Source organism: Micromesistius poutassou (genome assembly GCF_964030765.1).
Source record: "Micromesistius poutassou genome assembly, chromosome: 9".
NCBI classification, from domain to species: Eukaryota; Metazoa; Chordata; class Actinopteri; order Gadiformes; family Gadidae; genus Micromesistius; species Micromesistius poutassou.
The window spans coordinates 11869947-11897235 of record NC_140279.1 but is presented as its reverse complement, the minus strand read 5'-3'; the positions used below and the strand labels follow the sequence as shown (position 1 = coordinate 11897235).

The 27289-nt window shown below is 46.8% G+C and overlaps 3 protein-coding genes across 3 annotated transcripts in view; all 3 read right to left on the bottom strand.

Moving 5' to 3' along the window:
* Positions 1-1369: 1369 nt before the first annotated feature.
* LOC311353707 (uncharacterized protein) lies at positions 1370-6798 on the bottom strand (the record flags this gene model as incomplete). The annotated part of the gene is made up of 6 exons (XM_084473595.1): positions 6677-6798; positions 5290-5580; positions 4610-4755; positions 4120-4453; positions 3065-3278; positions 1370-1604 (listed from the first exon to the last, which is right to left on the bottom strand). Exons 2-6 carry the CDS (start codon positions 5567-5569, stop codon positions 1370-1372), a joined length of 1209 nt encoding a protein of 402 aa, XP_084329721.1. The 5' UTR covers positions 5570-5580; positions 6677-6798.
* Positions 6799-7634: 836 nt separating this feature from the next.
* On the bottom strand, positions 7635-14455 carry ctdspl3 (CTD (carboxy-terminal domain, RNA polymerase II, polypeptide A) small phosphatase like 3). The gene is made up of 11 exons (XM_084472724.1): positions 14194-14455; positions 13303-13621; positions 13060-13200; positions 12036-12153; positions 11541-11652; positions 10397-10483; positions 10171-10233; positions 9519-9598; positions 8962-9088; positions 8364-8459; positions 7635-8269 (listed from the first exon to the last, which is right to left on the bottom strand). The coding sequence occupies exons 1-11, from the start codon at positions 14326-14328 to the stop codon at positions 8204-8206; spliced, it is 1344 nt and encodes a 447-aa protein (XP_084328850.1). The 5' UTR covers positions 14329-14455; the 3' UTR covers positions 7635-8203.
* A 5503-nt stretch (positions 14456-19958) lies between these two features.
* LOC311353706 (AT-rich interactive domain-containing protein 3A-like) overlaps positions 19959-27289 on the bottom strand; it is a gene marked incomplete at its 5' end in the record, with an annotated part of 11589 nt that continues 4258 nt past the window's right edge. The window contains 6 exons of the mRNA XM_084473594.1: positions 19959-20217; positions 20584-20673; positions 21607-21900; positions 22513-22781; positions 23913-24096; positions 26250-26322. Of these exons, the coding sequence (XP_084329720.1) occupies positions 20090-20217; positions 20584-20673; positions 21607-21900; positions 22513-22781; positions 23913-24096; positions 26250-26322 (1038 nt within the window). The 3' untranslated portion in view covers positions 19959-20089. The remainder of the gene's footprint in view (positions 20218-20583; positions 20674-21606; positions 21901-22512; positions 22782-23912; positions 24097-26249; positions 26323-27289) is intronic.

Below are 27289 nucleotides of genomic sequence, written 5' to 3'. Positions count from 1 at the left end.
AAGTTCTTCTATCAAACCTATTTCTGTACTTTGATTTTATTTATAATCCCAATATGGATTGTATGTTTTAGCCTCACTTGTTAGTTTCTTTGGCTGTAAGTGCAAAGACTAAATATAAATGTAAGAAAATAGAAAGAAAAACACCAGTAAAGAGCAATCCCAGTCTCTGATCCTGCTGTCCACAGGTTTTAAACTACAGTCAGACCCCAGATCATATTGCATCCAGACAGACGGAGCAGGATGGAGCAGAGGGACTCTCTTTTCAAATCCTGCTAAGTAATTTAAAAGGTGGTGCCCTTTAATTTCATCTCGCTGCACCCTCAGAGGGAAAAGCAAAGTGTGTGTGGGATGGGTCTGGTTTTCCGGGAGTAGTTCTGCTTCCCTCTGTGTGGTGAGTCTGACGAACCCCTTCCCCGCCCCCTCTCATTATTCATGAATTATCTTCATGAAGCTGTCCTAGCGTACTGGGCCCGGGACCAGCAGGGCCCCACATAGCTCTCAGCGCTGATGCTAGCCCAACACTAGGCAACAGGGCTGCAGCCTCATGGGAATATGTTAGGGATCGGTTCTCCTCTGGTGGGACATTTTTAAACAGCGGGGGGAGACAGGGTAGTCAGGGAGAAGAGGGTGGTCTTCAGGCTGAGAAGATCAGAAAGCACTGGTGGGAATGCCGCCAGTTAACTGGTTACCCTGTGGCCATTGTTCCAGAGCTAGAAGGGATGTTTCAGTTACTTATCAATGAGCAGGTAGGGGCTAGACAACTTGCTCCGGAATACATGTAGGCTGAAGACATATGACATGTAAAACTGTGATAAAATGTAAACATGTCAAAGTAATGGCCTTTATTCTTAGCATCATTATTATCATTTACAAAAGTTTGGCACAATAAAAAATATACTTCCTCACAAGAAAGGTTTTCTGCAAGTTTTTTTTGCCATTGAACCAAATGAATCCGTATAAAAAAAAGCAAAAGCTCTGAAGCGCTTACGAGTTCAAAACATTAAATATAGGTACTGGAATGGCTTAAAAGGACAAACGTTTAAGACTAGAACTTCAGAGTTCAAGGGCTTTTTTTTTTTTGGCCACAAGCAAGAGAGAAAAAAAGGACTCTCATGGCGCTTCAGATAATAAGCAGGAATCCACATTAACAACAGAGAACGTCCTGTATACGCTGAAGCAGACAGCCATCGCAGGAGCTCCGAGGTTGGTCGGCCGCCGTCTCCAAAGCCGGCCTGCAGACCACAGAAATGACCTATTTCTAGAAAGATCTCCTCCTTCAAAAAGCACAAAGAGCGTCCCTCTCCCTCCTCTCTCTTTCTTCTTCTCCTTCATCTCCCCCTTCTTCATCGCCCTCCTCCCTTCCTCTTCCTCACATAGTGTCCAGGGTGGCGTTTGGCTTGGCGGCCATCGCCCCCGGCGACCACAGAGAGGGCGTGTCCTGGTTGAGGAGCAGGTCCTGCGAGCGGAAGGCGGGGTACTCCAGGCCCAGGTTGTAGAGGAAGAAGAGGTTCAGAGCCACCATGGCCAGCAAGGGGAAGGTGGTGAGGCCCGCGCCGAAGGCCCGCCAGGTGGGGCACCCATGCAGACTGGCCCAGTAGACGAGTCTGGGGGGGGAGGGGGGGAGTAGGGGAGGGAGGCAGATGGAGAACAAAATGAACAAAATTAGATAAAATGACGTTGTTGGGCAGATTATGAAAAATGACACATATTATTATCTGTATGTACGTATGTATGTGCACACACACATACACCCAAACACACACACACAAGGTAGCATTGTTCACAATAATTAACACACTGCTGAAATCAACTAAAAAGATCAAGATCAATCGAAAAGATCCATCATGACGTTCAACCTAATCTATTGTGTGACTCTCATGTGTGTATATATATATACATATATATACATATATATATATATATACAAACACTCACAAGATTATCTATAGATATAAAAATGTTTTCTCTTTGTTTTCTGTTTGTTTTACTTCTTACTATTCATCCCTTTGTAATTCTTTACTCTCTGCTGCGATGTGGGGTAAATAAGAAGGTTCTTGTCTTTTCGTATTTCCACTTTGTTCAGAGAATACATAGTTTCACTTTTTACTTTTTATTTTAGTTTATTTCTAAGCGATGAAGGATGGAAATCGCAGGTTTTGTTTAAATATGTTGTTTTAAATCAGGAGCCAGCCCAATCTCATTCTCCTGATAATTAGTTCTGGTACATTTAAAAGCAATGAAAACCTACATCATCTCAAATCCACTCGCATTTTGTATTCAGAGGTCGATAAACACTACAATCCTACAGCTAATCTCATCTATTCCTGTCCTGTTCCTTAATGATTGTTTTTGTCAATTTGGAAGATTCTCTGTATAACGTTATTATTCTCCAATTTGTGGTTGCAGAGCTGTTCGTTACAGTGATGAGGTTTACGTCTGGGAGTTCCCTACGTCTGTTCACCCCTGGTGAATAACTCTTGTTTCTCTGTATACCCCACCATCACAATCATCACCGCCGGCTCCCTCACCATCTCTCTTTCCACCCCTCCTCATCAGCCTGTTCCCGCACATTTGCAAATCTCCGAATTGGAATGGAAGCGAGTGGAGACAAAAAGATTTTGTTTTTGATTTCGCTTCTTCTATCCTTCCTTCCATCTCCATCACCATGTACTACTTACCTACTTATCAGCAACTTTTAATGGGTAGTAAACTTTTCTAGCTTTCACTCGTTAATCCTTCAGTTTGTTTCCGTCTTTCTCACACTCCCAGTCTCCCGCTCTCTCTATCACTCCCTTCCCATTTCCCCTTCTCTCTGTCTAGCTCTTCCTCACTCTCTTGCCCAACTATTGCAATCTCTTTCTCTCTCTGTCTCTCACACATCTTTACCTCCCTTTCTCTATTTTCTTCTTTATTACTTATTTTCCCTAACTCTTTATTTCTCTCACACTTCTCACACACACTACTCTCTCTCTCTCCCTCTCTCAACATAAAGCTCTCTTTCACTCCCTTTCTCTTTCTCTCTCTTGCCCTCTATCTCAGATCTCAACGTTTATCTCTCTCTCACCTTCCCAGGAAGAAGATGGCGGCGGCGGTGGGCACCAGGTGGAGGTCTCTCTGGGGGAGCTGGGAGGCCATGAGGAGCAGGTTGAGGACGTAGAGCAGCAGCAGCTCCAGGGAGGAGGAGACAAACAGCCTCTGGAGGGCCCGTCGCCTGGACACGGGCTCCACGGGCTCCAGGGAGCCGCTGCAGAACTGGCAGACCCAGCCAGAGAGCATCGCTGAGGGGGGAGAGGAGGGGGAGAGAGGGGGAGAGATGGGAGATGGTTAGACAGCTTCCTGAATGGAACGCCAGGCCTTGGATCTTTCCACGAATCGATTGGACCTCACACTCCTGGAACAGCCTTAACGCTCCTGACAGCCTCGCTCCAGATGATATTGGGAATAGGCATGAAGGGGATTTTCTATTTTTGGAAGATTACCCCCCCCCCCCCCCAAATACACACACACACACACACACACACACACACACACACACACAAAGCTGCAGTCTTTCTGATAAACAGGGTGAATTTATTTTCCATATTAAGCTGTCAACTGTGGCATTCTTAGACTGGATAAACTGGGTCACACTGGGCCATACTCCTGTACGCACCTCCTGGCCTTCCCGGTCAGGACGCCAGTAAACACTGGGAGACAACCAGGACGCAGACGGGGCCCTGTCTCCCTCTGTCCGTCTCCCCCATGTCTGTCTCTCTGTCTCTCTCTGTCTCCTTTTAAGGCTACCGACAGGAAGAGGAAGTATGGCTTCCTCTCCAGAAGCTCAGTGAATCCTCTAAAGCTTTGGCTTCCAGAAACTCAACCAAATTAAAAAACAAAGATAAAACAAAAAAACACCAGGCTCATTCTACATTCCTGGACTTAAGACGACTAGACGACCTGAAGCTCTTCCATCCTCCCAAATAAAAAGTTCTTATTATAAATCGGCTCATTGCAGAGGGCGTTGTTTTGGTTTGTTGTGCAGGACATGACCAGCCTAGTCTGACCCCCAGACCTCCAGACCTCCAGACCTCCAGACCCCCAGACCTCCACACCTCCAGACCCCCAGACCTCCAGACCTACCTAGCAGGACGGGGAAGCAGGCCACCAGGCAGCAGCCCAGGGTGAAGACCAGACGGCTGGCCAGGTCAGGGCAGCGCGGGGCCTTGAGGGGGACGTAAAAATAGAGTGCATAGAGAATCCCCGCGGCGCAGAACATTGAGGCCAGGGTAGCGCAGAGGGCGGGAACACGGCCCGTCCGGCAGCAGCAGCACCGGCCGCTCGGCGGGACGGCGTCCATCGCCACGACAACCGCATCGCAGTCCTGGCCCCGCCCCTCAGACTCCATCCAGACGGCCAGCTCCATGGTGTCGGGGGGGGCATCGAGCAGGGGCCGGCCCTCGTCGGTGGGGGGGTGCTGGGGGTGGTGGTGGTGGGGGTGGAGGGGGGGTGGGGGGTGGCAGGCCCATCGTGCCTGGTCGGTTCCGTTGGGGAGTTCTTCAGCGAGGGGGGCGGAGGGGGAGGAAGGGGAGGGGGGGGAGGAGGAAGGGGAGGAGGAAGGGGAGGAGGGGACGGGGTCGGGAGCGACGACACGGTTTTCCGAGGCGTCTTCCAAACAGTGCGCCGTCGTGGCAACGGCGCTGGAAAGATCTCTCCCCCCCTCCGGTACTCCCTGTTCCGGATGGTTGGTCCCGCTCTCTTCTGGCCGGCTGTCGTCGTCTGGAACCGACGCAAACACAAACGTCTGAGCAGCGCATTCAAATCAGGGCATTCAAAACATGGACGGCATGGTGTCCTGTGCACACTGTGAGAACCAGTACTGTAATGCTTTGTTCTTTATGGTTAGGGATATAAATACCAAATCTCATGATTTCATTTAGAACACAAATATGCCATTTTAAATCAGTCAGCAATTGTGTAAAGTGATTATACAACTCTGCCCTTTTCATTTTTTTTGTTGTCTTAAAATTAGGGTTAGGGTTAGGTTTTTAGATATTATTCCGTTTTTGTTGGTTGAAATGACACTGGGTGCACTGGCACATCATCATCTCCCAGTCCTTTTGTATCCTTTTTTTAAATTATTTTTATTATTATTATTTGTTTTTAGGGTTAACCCCATTTTGACCCAATCAACATAAACAACAAGTTTAAAACAAACAAACGCATTTTTAAAATTATCTTAATGTTTGTTTACAACATAAACAAACCCCAAACACACGTGGCCCCCCAAAAAGTGGAAGAAACCTAACTCACCTCTGTGCGTATCGGCTGAGGGCCCGGCCCCGGGTTCCAGGGACCGCTGCGACCCGGTCACGGAGTGGGGCGAGGAGTGGAGCTCCTCCACCGAGGACTCGGGGCTGTCCGACACGGGCGCCAGCGAGATCTGGGTGTCCAGGTCCAAGAAGGGGGAGAAGGAGAGCCGCGCCGGGTCGATGTCCTGCAGCTGGTTGATGATGTCACTGATGGACTCCTTGACGCTGTCGATCTCTGCCCCGTCCTGCGGGTGAGCGGCCGGACGCCCCGTGGAGCTCATGGTCGCACGGTCTGTAGGGCGCAAGGAAATAAAGAAAAAGAAAAAAAAAAGATCAGGGTTAGACTATAAAAGAAAACGATAAAACGAACGACCTAGGACTCCAAAGTCGTTTTGGATTAAGCCTATAGCGTCTACTAAATGCCCTAAATGGAAATGTAACTGACTTCTAATTAGTAACGATTAATACAAGAATAATATCACACATTGTATAGACACACGTTACGCTACTTCCATTCTAGAATGGTATGTTTGTGTGCATAACACAGAAATAAAAATAAACTAAAGCAAAGTGAGTCTTATTTAAGGAGCGACCGGCCCGTCCCGCCATCACGGGGTCCCAACATCTGGGGGTTGACTTTGGTGGGGGGGGATTGGCGCGGACACGCCATCCACTTAAGAGACACACACACGCACACAATGTGCATGTCTGAACCACGCACGTCTTAAAGTAAAGGCTGTAGCCTACTAGACTTCTTCTACATTCTCTGTGCAATACGCAACAAGGATAAAGAAAAGTGCGTTTGGACGTAATAAATCCGGAGTTAAGATAAGAATTGGATGCACGACGGAGGTAAAAAAAAAAAAAAAAAACGCAGTGAAAGAAAAAACACGCAACAGGCAATGTGCGTTGACTCAAGTCAGCAGAGAAACCCAACTAAAGCCTGGACTTGTTCAGCTGCAGACTGAAACACCATGTATCGATCCCTATACCCATTACAGTATAAAGACAAACGGACGCTTTGAGGATTAGATTTAAGATAGTCTTACAATATGCCCTGAGGCTACACAGACAAAGTAGAGGATGTGTCGATGTGAGAAGTCAGCCTACAAAAGAAACGCACAATCCATCGCCATGTAGGCTATTGATCACGTTGTGTAGTTTTCTACTTTGCAACCACACACACACACACACACACACACACACACACACACACACACACACACACACACACACACACACACACACACACATGCATGGTTATCGCATTAACCAAAAGTATTGGTCCAGACAAAACCAATCTAGGATCGATTATAGATATGAAGCTTCATTAAAAACATCCCTGCTTTTTAAATCAGCATCAGTCAGGGATCATCACAAAGTCTTACCTCTCAGACTGTAGCGATGGCTGGGTCCGTCTTCGCTTCTTTTATTATTGCAGTAAAATAGCGTCCGGTCGACGTGTGTGTGTGTGTGTGTGTGTGTGTGTGTGTGTATGTGTGTGTCTCCCTCCCCCCTCGCTCGCTTTGGGTCCTCCAGTCCTCTCAACTTCTGAATCAAATTTCAACCAGGACCAAATACTACGCCGTGGCCCCGCCCCCCCAGCCACTCCGGGTACCGCGCAGTCCCGGACCATATGGAGCACATCAAGCCGGAGCGGATACACACACCACCCCACGCCAGAGGAGGGGGTGGGGTGGGGGCCGGACTGGGTCTGTCTAGTACCAGGGAGCACACGGCATTTCACAAGGAGAAACCTCTCCAAACCTCTCCTTCCCCCGAGTCCCCTGGAAACAGCGCTGGGTCGATCGTACAGTGTGGCCCCGGGTCCCCCATTGTCGTCCGATAATAGAGTAGAGAGAGTAGGGGGCGGACAATAGTTATTAATCTTCTAGAATGGTTCAGATTTCGTTTTTTTGAGGGAGACAGTTGCTGGAGCTTCGAGAGGCCTTGTACATGTTTGGAGTAAGGGGAGGAGGTTCAGAGAGAGAGAGAAGGGGGGAGTAATTGGAGGTTCTTGATGCCCTGCCTCGAAGTTTTAGGAACGGGTTGAGACTGGAGAGGGCTGACCAGGAGCTGCCCTGTCTGGACCAGGTTTAGAAACAGGGGTAAGATAATCGGGGCGGCTGCGACAATAGTGCGCTTTGTTCTTCCAGGCACATGTGTCGTGTTGAAGTGAGGGGTTGGTGGATGAGCGGGTTGGGTTTCACTTTAGCCTTGGTGAGGAATCGGGAGGCAGACGGCTGGTTGGCTGGTATAAAAAATGGAAGAAAAAAAAAAAAGGACTGCCTTCTGCTCCTTCCATTGGAGCTTTTTAATAATAATACCAAAGTGATTTGCATCATATTGACTCAAGGTTTTTAATATTTTGTATACAATAAAAACGTTTGCAACATTTTATACACGGGAGCATTCAGTTTGCCGGCAAAAATCAACAAATTAATTTAAACAGGGGATTTCAGAGTTGGTTTTATAATTATTTACACATTCTTGGTTCACTGTTAGCTTGTGGAAAGGGTGCACGAGAAACATCAGTTGAAAGGTGACAAATGAACGCACAATATGAAGTTATGGTTACGTACGGAGAAGGGAGTGATTGTGTCATGGAATAATGTTGGTTTTACAGAAAAGAACCACTGCAACAGAGGGGTCAGGAGTAAGGGATGTGTAACGGTCGAGCAGTGAACGTTATCCCAGGCCTCAGACAGCATCGCCACGTTAACAGTGAGTAACGCCGTAAGTTTGAGGTCTTTTGAAAGCTGCTGCCACGGGAACAGAGTGGATCCGGGCCGTGTCAGTCTCGGCGGGCGAACAAGATCCGTTGCCGTGGTAACGCAAGCGGACGGGTCTCTGTGCGAGGGGGGGACGGCGTTGTCGTGGTAACGCAGCAAAACGACGCTGGGGTCGTCTCCCTCTCAGTCTTCGGAGAGCAGTCGATGGATGTGGTCCTTCCGTCTCTTTAGAACGTCCCGGAAGTCACCCTGTAGAGAGATAAGTTTATTTTAAATTCATAAATGTACAACAGTCGTAGGACCCATGCTGTGCAGGTCTGAGCGCGTTGACAGGAGGACTCACCGCTGAAGACAGCTTCTCCATGTAGTGGACCAGCCTATGCAGCTCTCGGTCGTCCTGCTCCCCGCTCCAGCTCTTGATGGGAACCGTGTTCATCAGCTGGAAGAGAAGCCGTCCCAGTCGATATTACCTACTGCTGTCCATCATCCTCATCCTCATCACAGCTAATAGGCCCGGCATGTGGAGGGTCACATGCTCTGTGTCAGCACCGTGCACCAATGGCAGCACGCCAACCCAACCCAGAAAGCTCTCCATTGGGGGACTGAGCCCAGGGCCTTCTAGTGGTGAGGCGTTAGTTCTGACCCAGGCACGGCCCCGCCCCGCCATAGCCTAACCCCCACATTCACCGCTGCTGTGTGAAGACTACAGTAGGAGTCTATACAGGACACATACAGCTAAAAACAAGTACTAAAAATCGTTTTTCAGCGACTTATTTAATATCCACGTCCGAGGATTAGGATTCCCGGACACCTGTCTTCCATCACTATTTATATATCTGCATCGACGAGTACCCAAATGCAAGTAATTGTATTTAAAGTGGACTCGTGCATCCGTCCTTACAGCAGTACTAGCTAAAGGAGGCGGTGCGGGGGATACTCACGTGGTAGGGGTAGGTGTGGGGGGCATTGTCCAGGATCACCGTCTTGCTGAGGTCCCGCTCCAGCACGTTCAGGTCCTTGATGTAGTGGCCCATCACGCAGGTGCAGTGCTCCTGGTACAGCCGATGGCTTCAGGAACAGAGGGAAAGGAGACAACGCCAGGTCAACCACACATACACACGAGATGTGGACACTGTACAAACAGGGTTGATTTGGAGTTTGGACAATTGGGATCTTTTCACTGGGGGAAAGTGCATCTCAACTGAGCCATTTTAATATTTCCGCAATAAAAATCTGTAACAAACATGTCTGTATTCCTGAAATATGTCTGTCATGGTTCAACCTTGAATTTGAGGAGGAAGAGGAAAAACATCCGTAATAATACTGGGAAAGCACTTGAGAGCAAAAAAAAACAAAAACAGCATTTGGGCCAAGTCTGTGTTTACGACAAATGTCCCGAGAAGCCAACAGAGATGGTTGCATAAGGCCCTAAACCCTGAAGACATCCAGCAGTGTGGTGATGAAACGTTAGGGGGGGGGGGTCTTGTGACTGACGTACCGAAACAGTTTCCTCTGAGGGTCCAGGATGTCCAGCAGCTTCTCTGCGTACGCCTTCTTCGCAGACGTGTAAACAAACATCTGCAAATACAGAGTAAACACATGGAAAGGTTGAGTTTTTGGGGTACAAAAAACAAAAACACCCCGGCCCCCAGCTGGGTTTGCATGTGTGCAATGCTAACCCAATGCTATTCTGTGTCGCGATAACCTGGTGCTTTGCTAAACCGGGAACAGTATGACAGATCATCATTTATGCTACATAGCTCACGACAAAACCAAACCTCTTGGAAGTTAACTGCAGACTCTTAAAGATGGTCCTTCCCACAGGCTTGGACAAGACATATGTTGTTCGTCCTGGCACTTTAATATAGGACTTAGCATTGTGTAGCATCTTATCCTAGCTATCTTTGTTGGATATGGGGAATGGGTTAACCTAACAATTCTAAGTGCTTAGCTTCTATGAACATCCTTACTGTACCGACAGTGATATATTGTTGTTACTCTTTCTTCTGACAAAGTATTTTATCATTGTAAGTCGCTTTGGACAAAAGCGTCTGCTCAATACCCTGAATGTAAATGTAACAGAAAACACAACAAAAAAGTGAAAGACTTGCAAGGCAAAACAATGGTTTAAAATCAGCATGAGCCCATACCTCATAGACTTTGGCCATAGCTTGGAGGAAGTCCTTGACATGCGGACGGAGCACCACATAGACCTGGGGTGAGGGAGAGATGGTATTAGAACCAGAGGGATCCTCCCCTTATTCCTGCTAGCCCTCTCTTGGTGGACTAGACCTCCAAGCATCGCGTAGTTATGGACCTGGCAGTTGTCTTTTCAAAACCAACCGTCCAGTATGTCCGATAGGAACGCACGCCCACCTTGTACTGGTGGTCCTGGAAGTTGGTGTTGAAGGTACAGTCTGCGTTCTCGATCACATTCAGGGAGCTGAAGAGGAGCGTCTCGTCCTGCAGACAAACGTTCATATAAATATTTGTGTTGGCAGGCAGATGGGTGGACACACCTGAGGTTCCCTTTAAAAAGTGTTTCTCACAGTTGCCATCTTCCATATTCGCCATGTTCTAGTAATTAAAACAGAGACAGGATCTTCTACGCAGAGGCTAGGGGATAGACTTGAGTGCATTGCTCCTAGTTAAAAGGTTTCACCCCAAATGTCTCTTATGCCCTAACTAAACATGCATCTTCATTCACTGTACATTTTGGATTTACAGTAAATTCTTTGGATAAAAATCTCTGCTAAATGACTGAACTGTAAACATAGTGATACGATTTAGGGTCTCGCGTGAAGCCTGCTGCCACAGATTCACGGGTCCTAATGGGACTATTTCGCCGCCAATAAGGATACCCAGAGACAACATCTGGCTGTCATCATTATTTAATGGACCTGGGTCCTCTGGTTGTCGGGGAAACCAGACACCTGTTGCTGTGAAGCCGTGCCAAGAATTTAATCTCAGCCACCCAGAAATCTCCTGAAGGGCATCAAATGCCCATCGCCAAGGCTGCTGAAAACACCACTTCAATGACTCTTAAGCCCTAAACCAGGTCCTCAAATTCCTCCTCGAGACCAAGGTGACAATTATTAACTAGAGCTTTCTCCTGAATCCACAAGTAAGGAGCTATATAAATATATATAGCTGTATAATGTGTGTCTCACTCTCTCTCAGTATAATGTGTTTCTCTCAGTATAGTGTTACGTGTGTGTCTCTCAGTATAGTGTGCGTGTGTGTCTCTCTCAGTATAGTGTTACGTGTGTGTCTCTCAGTATAGTGTGTGCGTGTGTGTCTCTCTCAGTATAGTGTGTGCGTGTGTCTCTCTCAGTATAGTGTTACGTGTGTGTCTCTCTCAGTATAGTGTGTGTGTGTCTCTCTCAGTATGGTGTGTGTGTGTCTCTCTCAGTATAGTGTGTGTGTGTGTGTGTGTCTCTCTCAATATAGTGCGTGTGTGTGTGTTGAGGAAGGGGATTAGGCGGAGGTTGGGTGTTAGGGAGAGGAGGAAGAGACTGACCAGGTCCAGCACTAAGGTGCCATTGGGTGTGCTCCTCATCTTGGGGGGGATGTCGCGGGGGCTGGGCTTGTACTGCTCAGAGCGGGCTGGGATGTTCTTGATGAAGGTAAAGCTGGGAGGAGGAAGAGGAGAGGTAAAGTGGCTGTCCATAAGATACTAAAGGCAACTCTCTGATGTAATGATACACTGTATGTATATTAAAATATATAAAGTGTGGCTACCACATTGCAAGTTTTTTGTTGTGTGACATCTCTACTTCAGAGAATACATTTGTAATACATATTAATGACAAAACAATATTCTTAAGCATCAGGCCTGTAGTCATGCTTCCCTTTTATTATCACTAATACACTTTCTATGATCAAACCTTTACAGGGACTTAATCAGGGTAAATATGCCAGCAGACAGACACAGATGCCAGGCCATTCGCTCTGAACAGAGAACACATTACTGGCCTACATAATGTCTTCACAGTAAACGGAGAACCAGACTTACGGACTGAAGACGTATTCCGCGTCCTCCTCCCCGGCCAACAGACCCATGTCCCCGTAGCCGAACACAAACCGGTCTGGACTCATCAGGATGTCCCGGTCCTCGCCCGGACTGCTGCTGTCTGCACACACACCGCCACCAACACACAACGCCATTAAAACACCACCACAACACCAACTCCATTAAAACACCACCACAACACGATTAAACACCACCAACACACAACCCCATTAAAACACCAACACACAACCCCATTAAAACACCAATACAACACCATTAAAACACCACCAACACACAACCCCATTAAAACACATTAGAACACCGACACAAGGCCATTAAAACACCAACATAACGCAATTAAACACATTAAAACAACACAACCCCATTAAAACAGCACCAACACAACATGACCAGCAACACAAAAACAACACATTTAAAAACCTCTATCATTGCCACACTTACTGCAAACGGTGTGTCCTTAAGCGTGCTCAAAAGAACGTGAGTCACAACAGGCTTGTATTACTAAAACCCACCTCATGCTTGTGTAAATGGTTGTCTCGGTTGGTAAGCCTAGTTGGAAGTGTATTTTTTCGCTGTTCTGTTCAACTGTATGGTCCTGCATTTGTCCCATTCGCTGATACGAATAAGTCACATGTATTTTTTTTAATGTAATCAGTTGGAACACTTCCTCCTCCTCCTCTTTATCGATGGGGGTTTGGGATATGGGATATGAATACTGTGCCAGTAAGAAAATTTTTCCTGGCTGCACAAAGCCGGGCAACCATTTGATTTCATAGTATTTATATTATTAAGGTGTATTCAATTTTCCTATATTATACTATACTAAATAGGGCTGATAGAAGTTCTTTCAATTTGAATGCCAATGCTGAACGAATAGGGACGTCTGTGTTGTCGCATTGTGAAAGGTTAACTTGTTTGTAGAAGCAGTCCGTCATGAGGTGCTCAGACTCTCATGTGGACGTTCTAAGGGGAAACCCTGGATGCTGGGGCATCTTGAGCCACTCACTCTCTTTGCTGGGTGTGAGGAAGCGGGACAGGGGAGAGTAGAAGCTCCCGGGCACTGAGCTCCGGGGCCGGCTCCGCTCCGGCTTCATAAGCGACAGGCATCGCTGGGTCAGCGGCCTGACAGGCGTGGTGAAGCCCGGGTCTGGATGGTCATCCCGGAAGGAAGAAGGAAAAAGCGTGCGTGAGCGTTGAGGTTCCCTATGACAGCTGGGAGGTGTTCCATATTGAACCACCGAAGTCCCACCTTTGCCTTGGGTGCCAACATCCTCGACGGCGATGGCTCGCTTCCTCCCTCGTGGACGTCTTGTTGCCATGGGGACCTCATCGTCGGACCCGGGGGTGTCTGCGTCAACGACCACGGGGGTGCCTGCTTCAATCAACACGGGGGTGCCTGCGTCAATCAACACGGGGGTGCCTACGTCAATCAACACGGGGGTGCCTGCGTCAATCAACACGGGGGTGCCTGCGTCAATCAACACGGGGGTGCCTGCGTCAACCAACACAGGGCTGCCTGCCCCAACCAACTCAGTGGTGCCTGCATCAACGATCACCTCGCAGGCTATCTGTAGGGGGAAATACAAGAGACCAGATCATTATAAAGTGGACATTCATCATCTCCAGTGGACAACGTGTGCTTAGCTCTTTGTTTACAAGTTACTTATAAGACAAGGCATATGAAGACTACAAATGAATCATAAATGGACTAGCTGAAACTCACGTGTGCGTTAATTCATCATAGCCACAAACGCAAGGCTTTACACGAGATCACTTTAATACCAGTAAAACCAGTCCAGGGTAACATTCATTAATTAATTGTTGGATATAAATAGGCACCTTAAAGAAGGGTGTATGGCACTTTGTTTCTATGAACATCCCAACTGTACCGACAGCGATATATTGTTTTTCCTCTTTCTTCTGACAAATGTACTTATTGTAAGTCTCTGTGGATAAAAGCGTCTGCTAAATGCCCTAAGTGTAAATATGAATGTTTTTAAATTAGCATTAGCCGCTGTGTAGCTTGAGGTAGCTCCTCGGCTACACGTCGGGCCGAACTACCAGCAAGCAAGGCCGACTACACGGCCCTAGTAGTATCATATTATACAGTATTACAGAGTAGTACACGGTGTCAACGTACGGTTCTGATCTTCCTCGGGGTGGGCTCGGCGGTCCGGGTCAGCTGCGACCTCCTGCGGGCTCTGGAGCAGCGCTCGGCGTTCTTCCTGCTCGTCTGCGGGTCGTCCGCCGGGCTCCTTCGAGACCTCAGCCTCATTTTCTTCTCCACGAACCGAGCGATCCAAAAGCATCAAAAACACTCCAGCGATGGACGTCCAGGGAGATCTGGATGAAGTTGAATCAACTGGTGCGATCTTTGTTGTGACCTACCTACCTAGCGTACTCTCGGCCTCGACCCGAAATCCTGTTTGCTGTTTAAATCTGCCGGGCGCGGATAGGTCGGCGTCCCGTATACGTCACTGCTGGGCGGGGCTTCGCGGCGTCCCACGGGGTCGACTGGTCACGTGTCAGTACCATGGCGTTCTTTTAGAGTCTGTCCTCTTCTAGACATACATTCTATAATCTCTACTCCAGAACTATGTCATGCTCTTCTAGACATGTGTTATACATTTTATAATCTACACTCCAGAACTATGTCGTACAGTCTGTGCTCTTGTAGACATGTGTTATACATTTTATACATTACATTATATATCTCTATAGATAGATAGAATTAGATGGATTCGATTTCCATTATTGTAGGTCAATGATATTTTGTTTTCTTTTTACCCATGACTAGTGACGGTTTGCATTGAGCAAATAGTAAAAACGAAAACGAAAATAAAGTGTCGCATAAAAATGCTGCAATTGCTTGCTCTTTTCATAACATATTTTCATAACATAAACAACTAGTTTACTGAAGCCCTTTATTTCGTTTCAAACCGTTATGTGTATTATTTTCTGTTCTGCCATTTTTTGTAATTCTTTACAGATGAAATATGTGCAGTATAGGCCAAGTGGATTACCAAATACCAAAGTTTACAAGTCAAATCAATCAATCAATCAATCAATGACAGTAACAGCCTCAAAGGGTTTCAAAGGCGCAAAAAAGCTTTTAATTCGGTTGGCTTTTGTACTAGTGCCCATTGATCGCCCCACCCACTCTAAATTAAGCATCAGTTATTTTATATTTAAAATACGACTTGAGTATTCAAATGTTGCACCAAATTAACATAAATGTTTTAAACCTCTCTATAGCCTCGTTTTATTTTGTGTTTCAATGTAGTTAAGGGTACTTCTGTTGATGCAATGCAATGCCAGGATGGAGAGATCAGAGATGCATCGTGCATTGTGGCTGATTGAAGCTGCTAAGTGCCTGTCCCTGTACGAGTTAAGCGGGCAGTCAGAGTGGAAGAAAAGCTGTAATAAATGGGTCCTAGCCATACAACTCTTTATATATAAAAGCATTAACATTCATAATGGTGGCCATATGTTGAAGTATTAGTCAGATTACTTTTATTAATTACACCATATTTAAAGTCGTAATGAGTAAAATGTCAACAAGCTTTAACCTTAAAATTACCTGGACTAATCTGTAGTGAATGCTGATCGATAGGGATTACAATTATGTTATTATTAATATCGCATCCTATAACTGATATATTCAACGAATAAAAAACGATGGCCGGCCGTCCCTCTCTCTTGCTAGCCGAGTTGCATAGCCAATTAGAGGGCACGGAACACGTTTATTAAGTCTCCCACCTACTGGACGGAGCTCAATATTACACATTGAGACTTTAATGGTTACGTTGGCTAGTTTCAGGAAACAGGGCAACAATCTTTCTAAAATATAAAATAAACCAGTCTCCAGGTTAAGATGACAATTGAGAAAGTTTAAATTTTATTTAAGATTCCAAATAATAATAATAAGTATTCACACAAACACATTAATGAGTAAATAGGCATTAACAAGATATTCCCCCCCTCAAAGAAAGAAAATTAAAAAAAACGTTGTATATAGTCAACATTGATCTCACATTCGGAAAAAGCATGTTGATAATGTATAATCTGGGCCTTGGACCCAGCTAACAACAAAACAAAACAACAAAGAGGCCCATCTCCGTCCATCTACTATGTATAAACATAGCAGAAAGAAAAAAACAACTCTTAATTCGTTCAAATAAAAACATGGGGGCGGGGGGGAAGAAAGTAAAAGATAAAAAGCACATGTTGATATAACCGACAGAAAGCGGTGCTCCTGCAAATCCATCGACCTAAAGTAGCAGCACAGCGACCGGTCGCACCCAGAGCTACAATGTGACGGGTGGCTCTCCTTTGACCAATCAGACTGCATGTACTGCATCGTAGTGCTACACGTAAGAAAAACCTGTAACACGCCTTTAAAAAAACAACAACAACCAGAGAGTGTGAGAGCGTAAAGGAGATCCAACCGTAGCTGCATCGAGCCGCGCGCTGCAAGCCCTTTAAGCTAACTTGTGCACTAACTCTGTACACGCTAAACTGTTACATCCGCCCTGTCTGGGGTAACGTGTCTGTCACACTGGAGGTAGATGTAGGTTTTCCTGAGAATTCCTAAAAAAAGACAGCCTTGGATACAATTTGAGATTTTTCCGGATTATATGGAACACTTTTTTTTTTTTTTTTACACTGCTGCGAAGCGACGCCTGCCCAAGTGTCTTCCAGAATCATCACCATCGTCACATATCAATATAAGTAGCAGTATATCATCATTTCAATCTTTGATTAGTTATTTTCTGTATGTAATCTCTGTGTGCAGGGCTGGATACAGCATATCTTAAAACGGCAAGAAATTAGCAACCAAAAAAATTGAACAAACAATAATATAGACATGACATAATCTGTAGCCCTTAAAAAAAGCAAATTTGTTAATAAATCTTTACATAGGTTAATTCCTACAATTGTCACAGCAGAAGGCGTCAATGTCTCACCACAGTACTCCTCGTCATGTCCTATCATGTACATGTTATGGTAGACTTTGTAATTAAATAAACAATCCATGCCATATAGGGACAAAGCCAAGTGGTATGGTCCGTTTGAGCTGGACAAGACAAAGACCAATACGTTTGAATAAACCCGTAGAATATAATCTACCAGTGACTCTAGTTTGAACAAAGACCTGAATTCCCCAGCGCTAACCTTGGGATGGAGACTGCCTGGAGGAGAGAAGATCTGACTGAAGATCTGTGATTGTGCGTTGTAACGAAACATTCCACTAGGGGCCACTGTTACCCAACACATAATTGAGATGTTGAACCCTTCCTGTTTCCCTTAACCCTGCTAAAATAATTATAGTAAATTCTCATCCAATGATGTTTCAGATGACATCAGATTGTCTGGTAGTTTTCGAAACAATATATATTTTTATTTTACCCTAGATTCCAATTCATGTTATGAACCAGCATAAACCAAACACCTTTTTTGTATAAATATCACAGGGCTATGTGTAATTGCTCTGTCCTGAGTACACTTTTCCTTATATTAAGTCCTTGAGGTAGACTGTGGAGCCTTTGCTATGCTCACACCCATACGGATCCGTTCAGTATTTGCGGTACATAGAAAATATCCTCTGATTGTCGCTATCCAGCCAGCTCTGATCTCGCATCCCGCTGTCTGCATTGAACTGATGGGCAGGTGCCAGCATTATGCCCCCGGGGGGGGCCTTAAAGGTCATGGGGTCAATCTAAAACCACACTGCTGACCCTTTAGATTGGAGATTGATTAAATTGTCCGTGCGTCCTTCCTGCCCTATTGCCCCACCACCCCAACCCCCCCCCCCCCCCCTTTATAGGCCACTCAGTGTTTCAACGGCCATGACAGAATGTCTTGCTTTGATTGTCAGCCATTTTGCGGAACTGGAGCTGAGCTATGACATCTGTGTCAGGGAAAGCGGAGGGAGAGAGAGAACGAGGGAAGGTAACAGAGGCGGTGACTAAAGAGATTTCGATTACATTAGATTTCCATTGATCATTGTAGTTCACCATGATGTGTTATTTTACCATCACAAGTAGTGGCTGATTGCATTCAGCAAATATTGAGTAAAAACATACACAACAACACATAATAAAAAAGCTGAAAATGCACATTTCAAGGCAACCCATACTTAAAAAACAACAACCAAGCCAAGTCCTCACAACACAGTGTGGTGCTTTGGATAAACCCGCCCACCGAAAGGCAGATGTCATGCAGAGAAAAGACAGTACAGACATTTAGGTTGTCATCAGAAAAACACTCATTTGCGAAACTCCGCACAGCATAGAGGCATCTACAAGGTTTAAAATACGTTGATATCCACCTCTGTGTTTCAGAAAGGGATTCATTTTTATCTGCAAACCTTAATACAAGAAACCTATTCAGAAGAGGCCGAAGTCTTTCAGAAAATGATTGCGCCAAAACGAATGATAAAAATTTGTAGAAACCGGAACAATCAAATGATCATGAAGGAAAAACAAAAAGGACCTGTTGTCATGTCATGTAAACTTTAAAAAGGTTACATGACCACATATGGCTCTATACAGGAGAGTATGGGAGTGAAGTTATGTGAGGGTTGAAATCCGTTGGCCGGCAGACCCCGAGCACTGATACATTAACCAGCAACCTTTAAGCAGACGACATTTCCAGATAATAAAAAAAACTGTTGTTTCGACTATGGCTGTTTTTAGTAGCTACATAGCTAACCAGAGAGATACAGTCACCAGTCACGGTTAAACAAAATGTAACTTTCATTTGGTTCACTGTCAGGGGATGTAATGGCCACACAATTGGTAATAAAGCCAAAAAACAAACTAGCAACACCAAGTCATTCCTGTAAGCATGATAAGAGAAGAGGTATACTGTGCACACTCATCACTCATGCTATGCTATGCTAAGCTAAGATAAGCTAAGCTAAGGCCTCAGAAAGAACAGAAACCACACAGCGGGGACTGCGGTGATTGTGCGGCGAATGACATAACGAGCAGGATATGCAGGCTCGCGACGGCGGGGTTATTGATCATCCCTTGTTGCCATGGCATTGTGGGGGCGGTGGATAAAAGCGTTAGCGAGACGTTGATGTCTGAGCCAATACTCGGACCGAGGCCGAGGGAAGAGTTCTGGTTCTGGAACACAGGAACCAGAAGCTCTCGAGTCAAGAGAAGGACTGCGTTATGGCTTTCCCAGTAGCATCAGAGAAAAGATATCAAATGTTATATCTTGGAGGAGGGGCTGATTCAACCATTCCAGCTGCACCATGCAAAAGCAATTGTTTTACACAATATGAGGTCACGACGGTAATTCATTATATATGCCCTGAATAAAAGTACATACACTTTTTAAAGCTTTTCTTCTGATTAAAAATAGAGGATACTGATAATCTCCTTTTTTTTCTTTTTTAAATAAAACCCCCCAAATATATTTGGGGAATGTGTAGTTATTTTGCAGTAAGAATTGTTAAAGATTACAATAATATCCAACAAGAATAACAATACAAATAATGATAATAATATTAATAAAAACAATAATATTGTAAAAAGAAAAAAATATCTGAAAGGACAAACATTACTGTCAGTCAGTAGCTGAGTGTGTGTGTGTGTGTGTGTGTGTGTGTGTGGGGGGGGGGGGGAGGTTGCATGTACTGTATGTGTGTGTGTGTCTGTTAGTCTGTGTGTAAACAGTGCATAACCCTTCCTCGATAGAACCTCATTTCTCTTGTAATATGTACATTTATGTAGAAATATATTATTCACATGTTGTGCATATATCTTTTTTTTTTTTTTCATCATATACTGGCTCTTTCTTTGGATTCCCGTTGGGTTCTGTAGCACAAAGAAACCGATGGATAGTGATGTAACCTGAGAGAGGGCATGTAAAGTGGTCTGAGTTTCGGTTTGGGAGTCTTTATGTCGAGTTTGTGTGGTTTTCTTCTTTTCTTTTTTTTGGCATACACTATGTAGAAAAACGAGGTTGGTTTTTGGCTTGAGTTAGCTTAATAGTTACAAAATGGGCCGGGGGCTCTGGGGTTGTTATGACGACGGATTGCTTGAGGTAGGCGTGGTCGGGAGCTGCTGAGGGCCGGCGCGGCCCCCCATGGCTTTGCTGAGGGACGAGGAGCCCGTGAGGGCGGAGCCTGCGCCCTGGGCAAAGAGGACACCTGACACACACAACAGACAAGCAACACACACGTTTAGAAAATATAACATTGTGTTCTATTGTGGTGGACACTATATCCAAAGTGTTTGACAATACCATGAGCGCATACTTAAAGCGCTATATTAACACCTTAAATACAGGGAATGGGTTAACGTAGTAATTGGAAGTGCTTGGCACTTGTTACTATGAACATCCTTACTGTACCGACAGAGATATATTGTTGTTTATCTTTCTTCCGACAAATATGCTTATTGTTAGTCGCTTTGGATAAAAGCGTCTGCTAAATGCCCTGAATGTAAGATAGCAGGGTAAACAGTGTGGCACACGTTGGGCCTGTCTGGTGTCATGTGGCGGGGGAGGTACTCACCAGTGTACACCACTCCGTTGAGCTCCACAGACATGCTGATGCTGCTCGCGCTGCTAGTGGTGAGGTTCAGGGCGGAGTCCTGTCTGCCTTCTGCTCAGAGGAGCACAACACGTCTCATCAGATCACAGATCACACACCACTGCAAATACTAGTTAGATGTATTAGCTATAATTGTTGGGCAGCTCTATTTATTCAATACAGTACGTCATGATTGCACTGCATTGGGGCTTGTGCAGCAAAACTTGGCAGTGCGACACACTCAGAAGGCCAGCTGTCTACACAAATTTAGTAGAGAGAAGGAGAATTTCCTCACGGCCGTCTGCAGATTCTGTGATTCGTCTGCAGATTCTGTGATTCTGGTTATTCTTCACAGAGACAAACCACCGTCAGACAGACATTTCCTGAACGGCATGCAAACAAATTGTTCTAAACTAACTGCGGGGGGGGGATTCCCCTGAAAAGGAAACAACGGGTGTGTGAACGTATGTACAGTATGTACACATGTAGACCGGATAGACCCATGGACTCTCAAGGTCACATTTCCTCATTAAAGATAACACTGTGGTACCAAGTTTCAGTCTCAGTACATTTGGGACTTTTCTTCAAATTGAACTTAATTCTCATGGTGAAAAACCCAGAAAAAGGACTCAAAAGTCTCACCACCAGGGGGCGACATGTGGCTCAGGAGGTCGAGAGGGTTGGCTGGTAACCGGAAGGTTGCTAGTTCGATCCCCGGCTCCTCCTAGCTGAGTGTCGAGGTGTCCCTGAGCAAGACGCCTCTAACCCTGACTGCTCCAGACGAGCTGGCTGTCGTCCTTGCACGGTTGATGCCGTCGTCGGTGTGTGAATGTGTGCATGAATGGGTGAATGTGAGGCAATATTGTACTTTGAGTGGCCACCGGTTAGAATAGTGCTGTATAAATGCAGTCCATTTACCATTTACCAAGTCCCACCACCACTCCCTCAACGCCTGGAACCCAGTACACCCCCATCCCCATCCCCCCGCCCGGTGCGTCGCCCTACCTTGGTTGTTGATGCGGATGTTCATGGGCATCTGCGTGGTCATGGCCAGCAGGTTCTGCTGCAGGGCCCTCTGGATGAGCCGCTGGTGCTCCTCTGCCGGCAGCGCCATCTTCTTCTCTGGCGGCTCCCCGGCCTCCAGCTTGTCCCTGAGCTGCTCCAGTGCCGCCACCTGCGCCGCCATGGTGGCCTGCGCCGCCACCGCCTGCATGGCCACCATCGGGTGCCTCGCCAGCGGGCTGCCGGTCAGCCGACCCATGGCGCCGAACCCCGACAGAGGATGGCCCGCCTCCTCTTCTGGCAGGACAGCAAAGAGAGGAAGACCCCCAGGGGACAACCACCTCAGTACTAACGCAACCAGGGTCAGACACACTCTTTATATAGTACTATCAACAACCACCTCAGCACTAACGTGACCGGGGACAGACACACTGTTTGTATAGTACTTACTCTTTACACTTACTCTTTATAAACAACCACCTCAGTACTAACACGACCAGGGACAGACACACTCTTTATATAGTACTTACTCTTTATAAACTACTAACTCTTTATAAACAACTTACTCTTTATAAACTGTAACCAGGGACATACACACAGCTGTTCACAGACATCTCTATATACACTACTAATTCTTTATAAACTACTAACTCTTTATACTAACTCTTTATATTGTCTTGATACCTACTCTTTATACTAACTCTTTATAAACTACTAACTCTTTATATAACCAGGGCCAGACACACTGCTGTTCACAGACATCTCTATATCCACTACTAACTCTTTCTACTAACTCTTTCTATAACTCTGTATATAACCAGGGCCAGAAACACTGCTGTTCAGCCACAGTTCCTTCTGAAAGATTCATTCGTTCACACAAAGGTGTTTCTCCGCGAAAAATCATCATACCGGTCTTGATCTTCTGGATGGGGGTGAGTGAGGTTCCGTTGGTGCTCAGGGACATGCCGCCGTGCCCGTGGCTGTGGCCCTGTCCGTGGCTGGGCAGCTTGGGGGAGGACAGCATGGTGGGCGTCCCGTTGGGGGAGTATGTGAAGAGCGAGCTGCCGAAGCTCTGCCGACGGCCCTCGCGTCGGTTACTGTCGATGGCCGCCTGGAGCTCGTTGGGGTTGCTCAGCGCCCGCTTGTCACACTCGTAGGGGTAGAGGTACTTCATGTATCTGCAGGGGGAGGAAGGAATGAGGGGTGGGTTAGGTATCTGGTCTGAAGTACAGGGAAGAGGTAATTAAGAGCGTACAGGAACTTTATATATTGGTCAGAAGAAAAAATAAGTTAACACAGATCTCTTTGGGTAGCTACTTATGTGATTCATTTAGATGTGGCCAAAAGTAAATAGTACTAATTGACCTGATAATAAGTGAAGCAGTAGAGTGTCATTATGGAGATCCTTAGATAATTACAGAGAAACTTGAAGTTAAACGGTCGGGACACTCAGATGTACAATAAATGTCAATATTGAGTCAAGACTAGAGTTGATATTGATATAGCTCTGCTGATTGACTGTAAAGTGGTGAGTATTTGTATAATGACTTAACAGGACGTTTATGGTCTTTGATGTCCGGGTTAAGAGGTGTGCCTCTGTTCTATGACAAATATTTATTTTTTCACACTATTGTGTATTTATTGTCATGAGGGCTTGTTTTAATTTGCATTTATTCAAAGACATCAGAAGACCAATTTTAAACTGTTGACACAAGATGAGTTGGCAAGAGTGAGTGTTTGTTTATAACCCTGTTTGTGTGTGGGTAGTGTGTCTGGTGTGTGTGTGTGTGTGTGTGTGTGTGTGTATGTGCACATTTATGTGGGGTAATGTGTGTAGATCTGTGGTAATGTGTGTGGGTATGCATGTATGGGTCAATAAATGGGTTTTGTAAATTGTCCATATTAGGGTATGCATGAGTATATGCATGTGTGTGTGTCTGTGTGTGTGTGTGTGTGTGTGTGTGTGTGTGTGTGTGTGCGCGCAAGGTGAGGTTCGCTGGTGATGGAGGACTGTCTGTCTGTCTGTCTGTAGGTGTGTCTTTGATTGTGTGTGTGAAAGTGCGTTCATGTGTGCGTACGTGTCTGATTGACTGAGTGCGTAGGTTGAAGTCTGAGGTGTGTGTGTGTGTGTGTATATGTCTGTGTGTATGGGTATGTGTGTGTGTCTGTGTGTGTGTGTGTGTGCGTGCGTGCGTGTGTGCAACTGACTGTGTGCGCAGGGTGAAGGCAGCGCTGGTGATGGAGGACTGTCTGTGTGTGTGTGTGTGTGTGTGTGTGTGTGTGTATGTGTGTGCACATGTGCGACTGACTGTGTGCGCAGGGTGAAGGCGGCGCTGGTGATGGAGGTGGGCAGGTGGAGGCCCTTGGTGATCTCCCGCCACAGCTTCTTGTTGATCACCTCCACCAGGCCGCCCTTCTCCGTCACCAGCTGGTACAGCATGTACAGGTCCAGCACCTGCTTGGCCATGATGGGGATGCGGTTCACTGGGGTCCCTGGAGGTCAGGGGTCAGGGGTGTCACACACACACACACACACACACACACACACACACATTGACAGACACACACAGACACACACACACACACACACACACACACATCGATAGAACCACAGACATTGACAAACACACACACACACACACACACACACACACACACATCGACAGAACCACAGACATTGACAAACACACACACACACACACACACACACACACACACACACATCGACATAACCACAGACATTGACAAACACACACACACACACACACACACATCGACAGAACCACAGACATTGACAAACACACACGCACACACACACACACACACACACACACACACACACACACACACATTGACAGACACACACACATTGACAGAGGGGGAGGGACAAGACCACAACGAGGTTAATGAGTTTGTCCACGAAGCAAGGTGACAGTTTCTTCAGCAGCCAATGAGAAACAGGGTCGTGAACCATTCAACTAATTAATGCCGCTGTAAAGTTCCTCTGATATCTGATATCATGAGAAGTGGTGATGAAATGTACACCTCAGGATATTACTCATCTGAAATTGACATTTTGGCTATCTCTATGAAACACTAGAGTTAGCCCTGGCTGTAGGTACATAAAGAACAGGCTACGTTTTTAAGGACTAGCGTTACCCCAATTGGGACAGATAAGCCATAATATAACTTGCAGCTGCAGAACCAAAAGCTCATCGTTGTCTGTCAGTTCTGCGTTTCTCCCACCAGAGGGCGCTACACCATCTACAGCATCCCGTCCCGGCCGCAGACCCGCCCCTCAAACCCAGCGGAAGGCCCTCCCTCCGGTCTGACTCAGCGACCGTGAGCGCACACACCGTGAATCGCCGCCTCGCACGTCAAAACACAACAACACACACACCGGCGGAGTGCTGAATCAGCCAGGAGGCCGCCACAGACAGACGGGATACCAGACAGACGTGACTCATCCAATCCACCATGGCTGCTAAACCACTCATTTCTTTGAGTCAATAGCCACGAGCATCCCTGCTCATCAACCGCCTGATGACAGAGGAGCCGGGACGGAGGGAAGGAGGGAAGGAGGCGGTGGTGGTGGTGGTGGTGGTGGTGGTGGAGGTGGAGGTGGTGGTGGAGGTGTAGGTGGGGGAGGAGGTGGTTGTGGAGGTGGAGGTGGTGGTGGAGGTGGAGAAGGTTGAGGTGGTGATAGAGGTGGAGGAGGTGGAGGTGGTGGTGAAGGTGGAGAAGGTTGAGGTGGTGGTTGAGGTAGAGGTGGTGGAGGAGATGGAGGTGGTGGAGGTGGAGATGGTGGGGTGGAGGTGGAGGTGGTGGTGTTAGAGGTGGAGGTAGAGGTGGAGAAGGTGGTGGGGTTGGACGATTTGGACGAGTAAAATAATCTGGTGCGTTATGGGGTGTCTCTTCTAGTTATAGCTGCAGGGGCGGTGAGGGGCGATACGGCCATAAAGCAATCATCTCAGAGATGATTAAAGACCCCCGGACCCCCTCCCCGTCCCCCCAACAGCCCCCAGAAACCCGAGTGCAACAGAGAGAGTCAAATATCTCTCATACGGGGGCGGAGAGAGCGAGAGAGAGAGAGAGAGGAGAGAGAGAGAGAGGGTGAGAGAGAGCGAGCGAGGATGAGAGAGAGAGAGAACGAAAGAGCGAGAGAAAGCGAGACAGAGAGAGAGAGTGAGCGAGAAGGGGTGTGGAAGAGAGAGGGGGTGTGGAAGGGAGAGCGAATCAGCAGGACTCTGAGCGAGTACGGGAGAGTGTGTGGGAGAGCGAGACGAGGAGAAAAAGGGGGTGGGAGATGTGGGAGGATGGGTGGGGGGGGGGGGGGGGGGGGTCTGTAGGAAGAGGCCGGCGCTCCATTAAGGGCAGGGTCTTTATGGCCTGATGGCTATGAGGCCCTAATGTTTCCAGAAACAGGCCTTTTCCTACTGGCCCTAATTGTACGGAGAGGAAATGAACGCGGCGCCCGCCAGTGATATGGATTTATGGCACCATTTGACTCACGCACGCGAGCCCAAACCCACTGGAAAAACATGTTTTACATGAAAGGACCAGGGAGATCCACACACACACACACACACACACACACACACACACACACACACACACACACGCTATGCCCGCGTGGACGGCCGTACCTCTCTTCTGCATGAAGCTGAACAGGTCATCCAGGAACTCCTTCCGCTTGGGGTCTCCGTCCAGCTCGTACAGCTGCAGGGACCAGAGGAGAGAGGCAGGGCGTTAGGAACAGACAGAGAGAGAGAGTTAGGTTAGGGGAGAGAGAGAACAGAGTACTATTATAGCTGAGAGAGAGAGTGGCAGAGACAGAGCTATTGCGGGAAATACTATCTGTAGAGGCTTGGCTGAGAACCAAGTTAGAGTTAAAGAGAGAGAAACGTAGACTATTAAATATTTTCATCGTCTTATATGAGAGAGGGACAGGAGAGCAAGAGAGAAATTGAGAGAGTGTAAGAGTGAGAGAGAGAGAAAGTGTGAGAGTGAGAGATAGAGCATGAGATTGAGAGAAAGAGTGAGAAAGTGGGAGAGATTGAGAAATTGAGAGGGAGAGAAAGACAGAGAAAGAGTGATATTGATAAAGAGAGAGTGAGAAAGAATGAGACCGAGTGAGACAAGTGATATATATTGAGAGAGAGAGAGTGTGAGAGAGAGTGAGAGTGAGAGTGAGTTAGAGAGAGAGAGAGAGAGAGAGAGAGTGCTTGGCCTGGCTGGTCTGATTAGAACCTGATGGGGAGGCCGGCGACTCGCGGGCCAAAGGCGGCTCAGAGTTCAGAGAGAGTTAGCAGGAGGGTGGGGGGCGGGGCCGCAGCACAGTGGCGCCATTGACACTACCTGAAGGGATTTACCGCTGCTGATGGCTGCCAACCCGATTGGCGTGCGCAAAATAAACCAACAACTTCATCAGATCGGATCAGAACGGTTCTCTACACACACACACACACACACACACACACACACACACACACAAAAACACACAAGGACGTTTACCACACACAGGGGCTTCTGAGGAGCAGCTGTCAAGGCTGCAGCAGGCTGCAGCCTTGCTCAAAGGTTCAGTCATGAACACCGATCAAGAGTCAAGATTGAAGGTTTGAACTTTTATCCGTCCAGCTACTGCACTCTGCAGAGCCCTCCTACACTGAGCTGTGGCCAAGCCAGG

Bases quoted from the DNA above. Each gene is read 5' to 3' on its own strand.
- ctdspl3 (XM_084472724.1), bottom strand. From the start codon at position 14,328: ATGAGGCTGAGGTCTCGAAGGAGCCCGGCGGACGACCCGCAGACGAGC. The intron at 13,622-14,193 runs GTACGTTGACAC...TTCCCCCTACAG, and splicing joins CCCCGAGGAAGATCAGAACC to ATAGCCTGCGAGGTGATCGT. The intron at 9,599-10,170 runs GTATGGGCTCAT...CTGTATTTGCAG, and splicing joins CTATGGCCAAAGTCTATGAG to ATGTTTGTTTACACGTCTGC.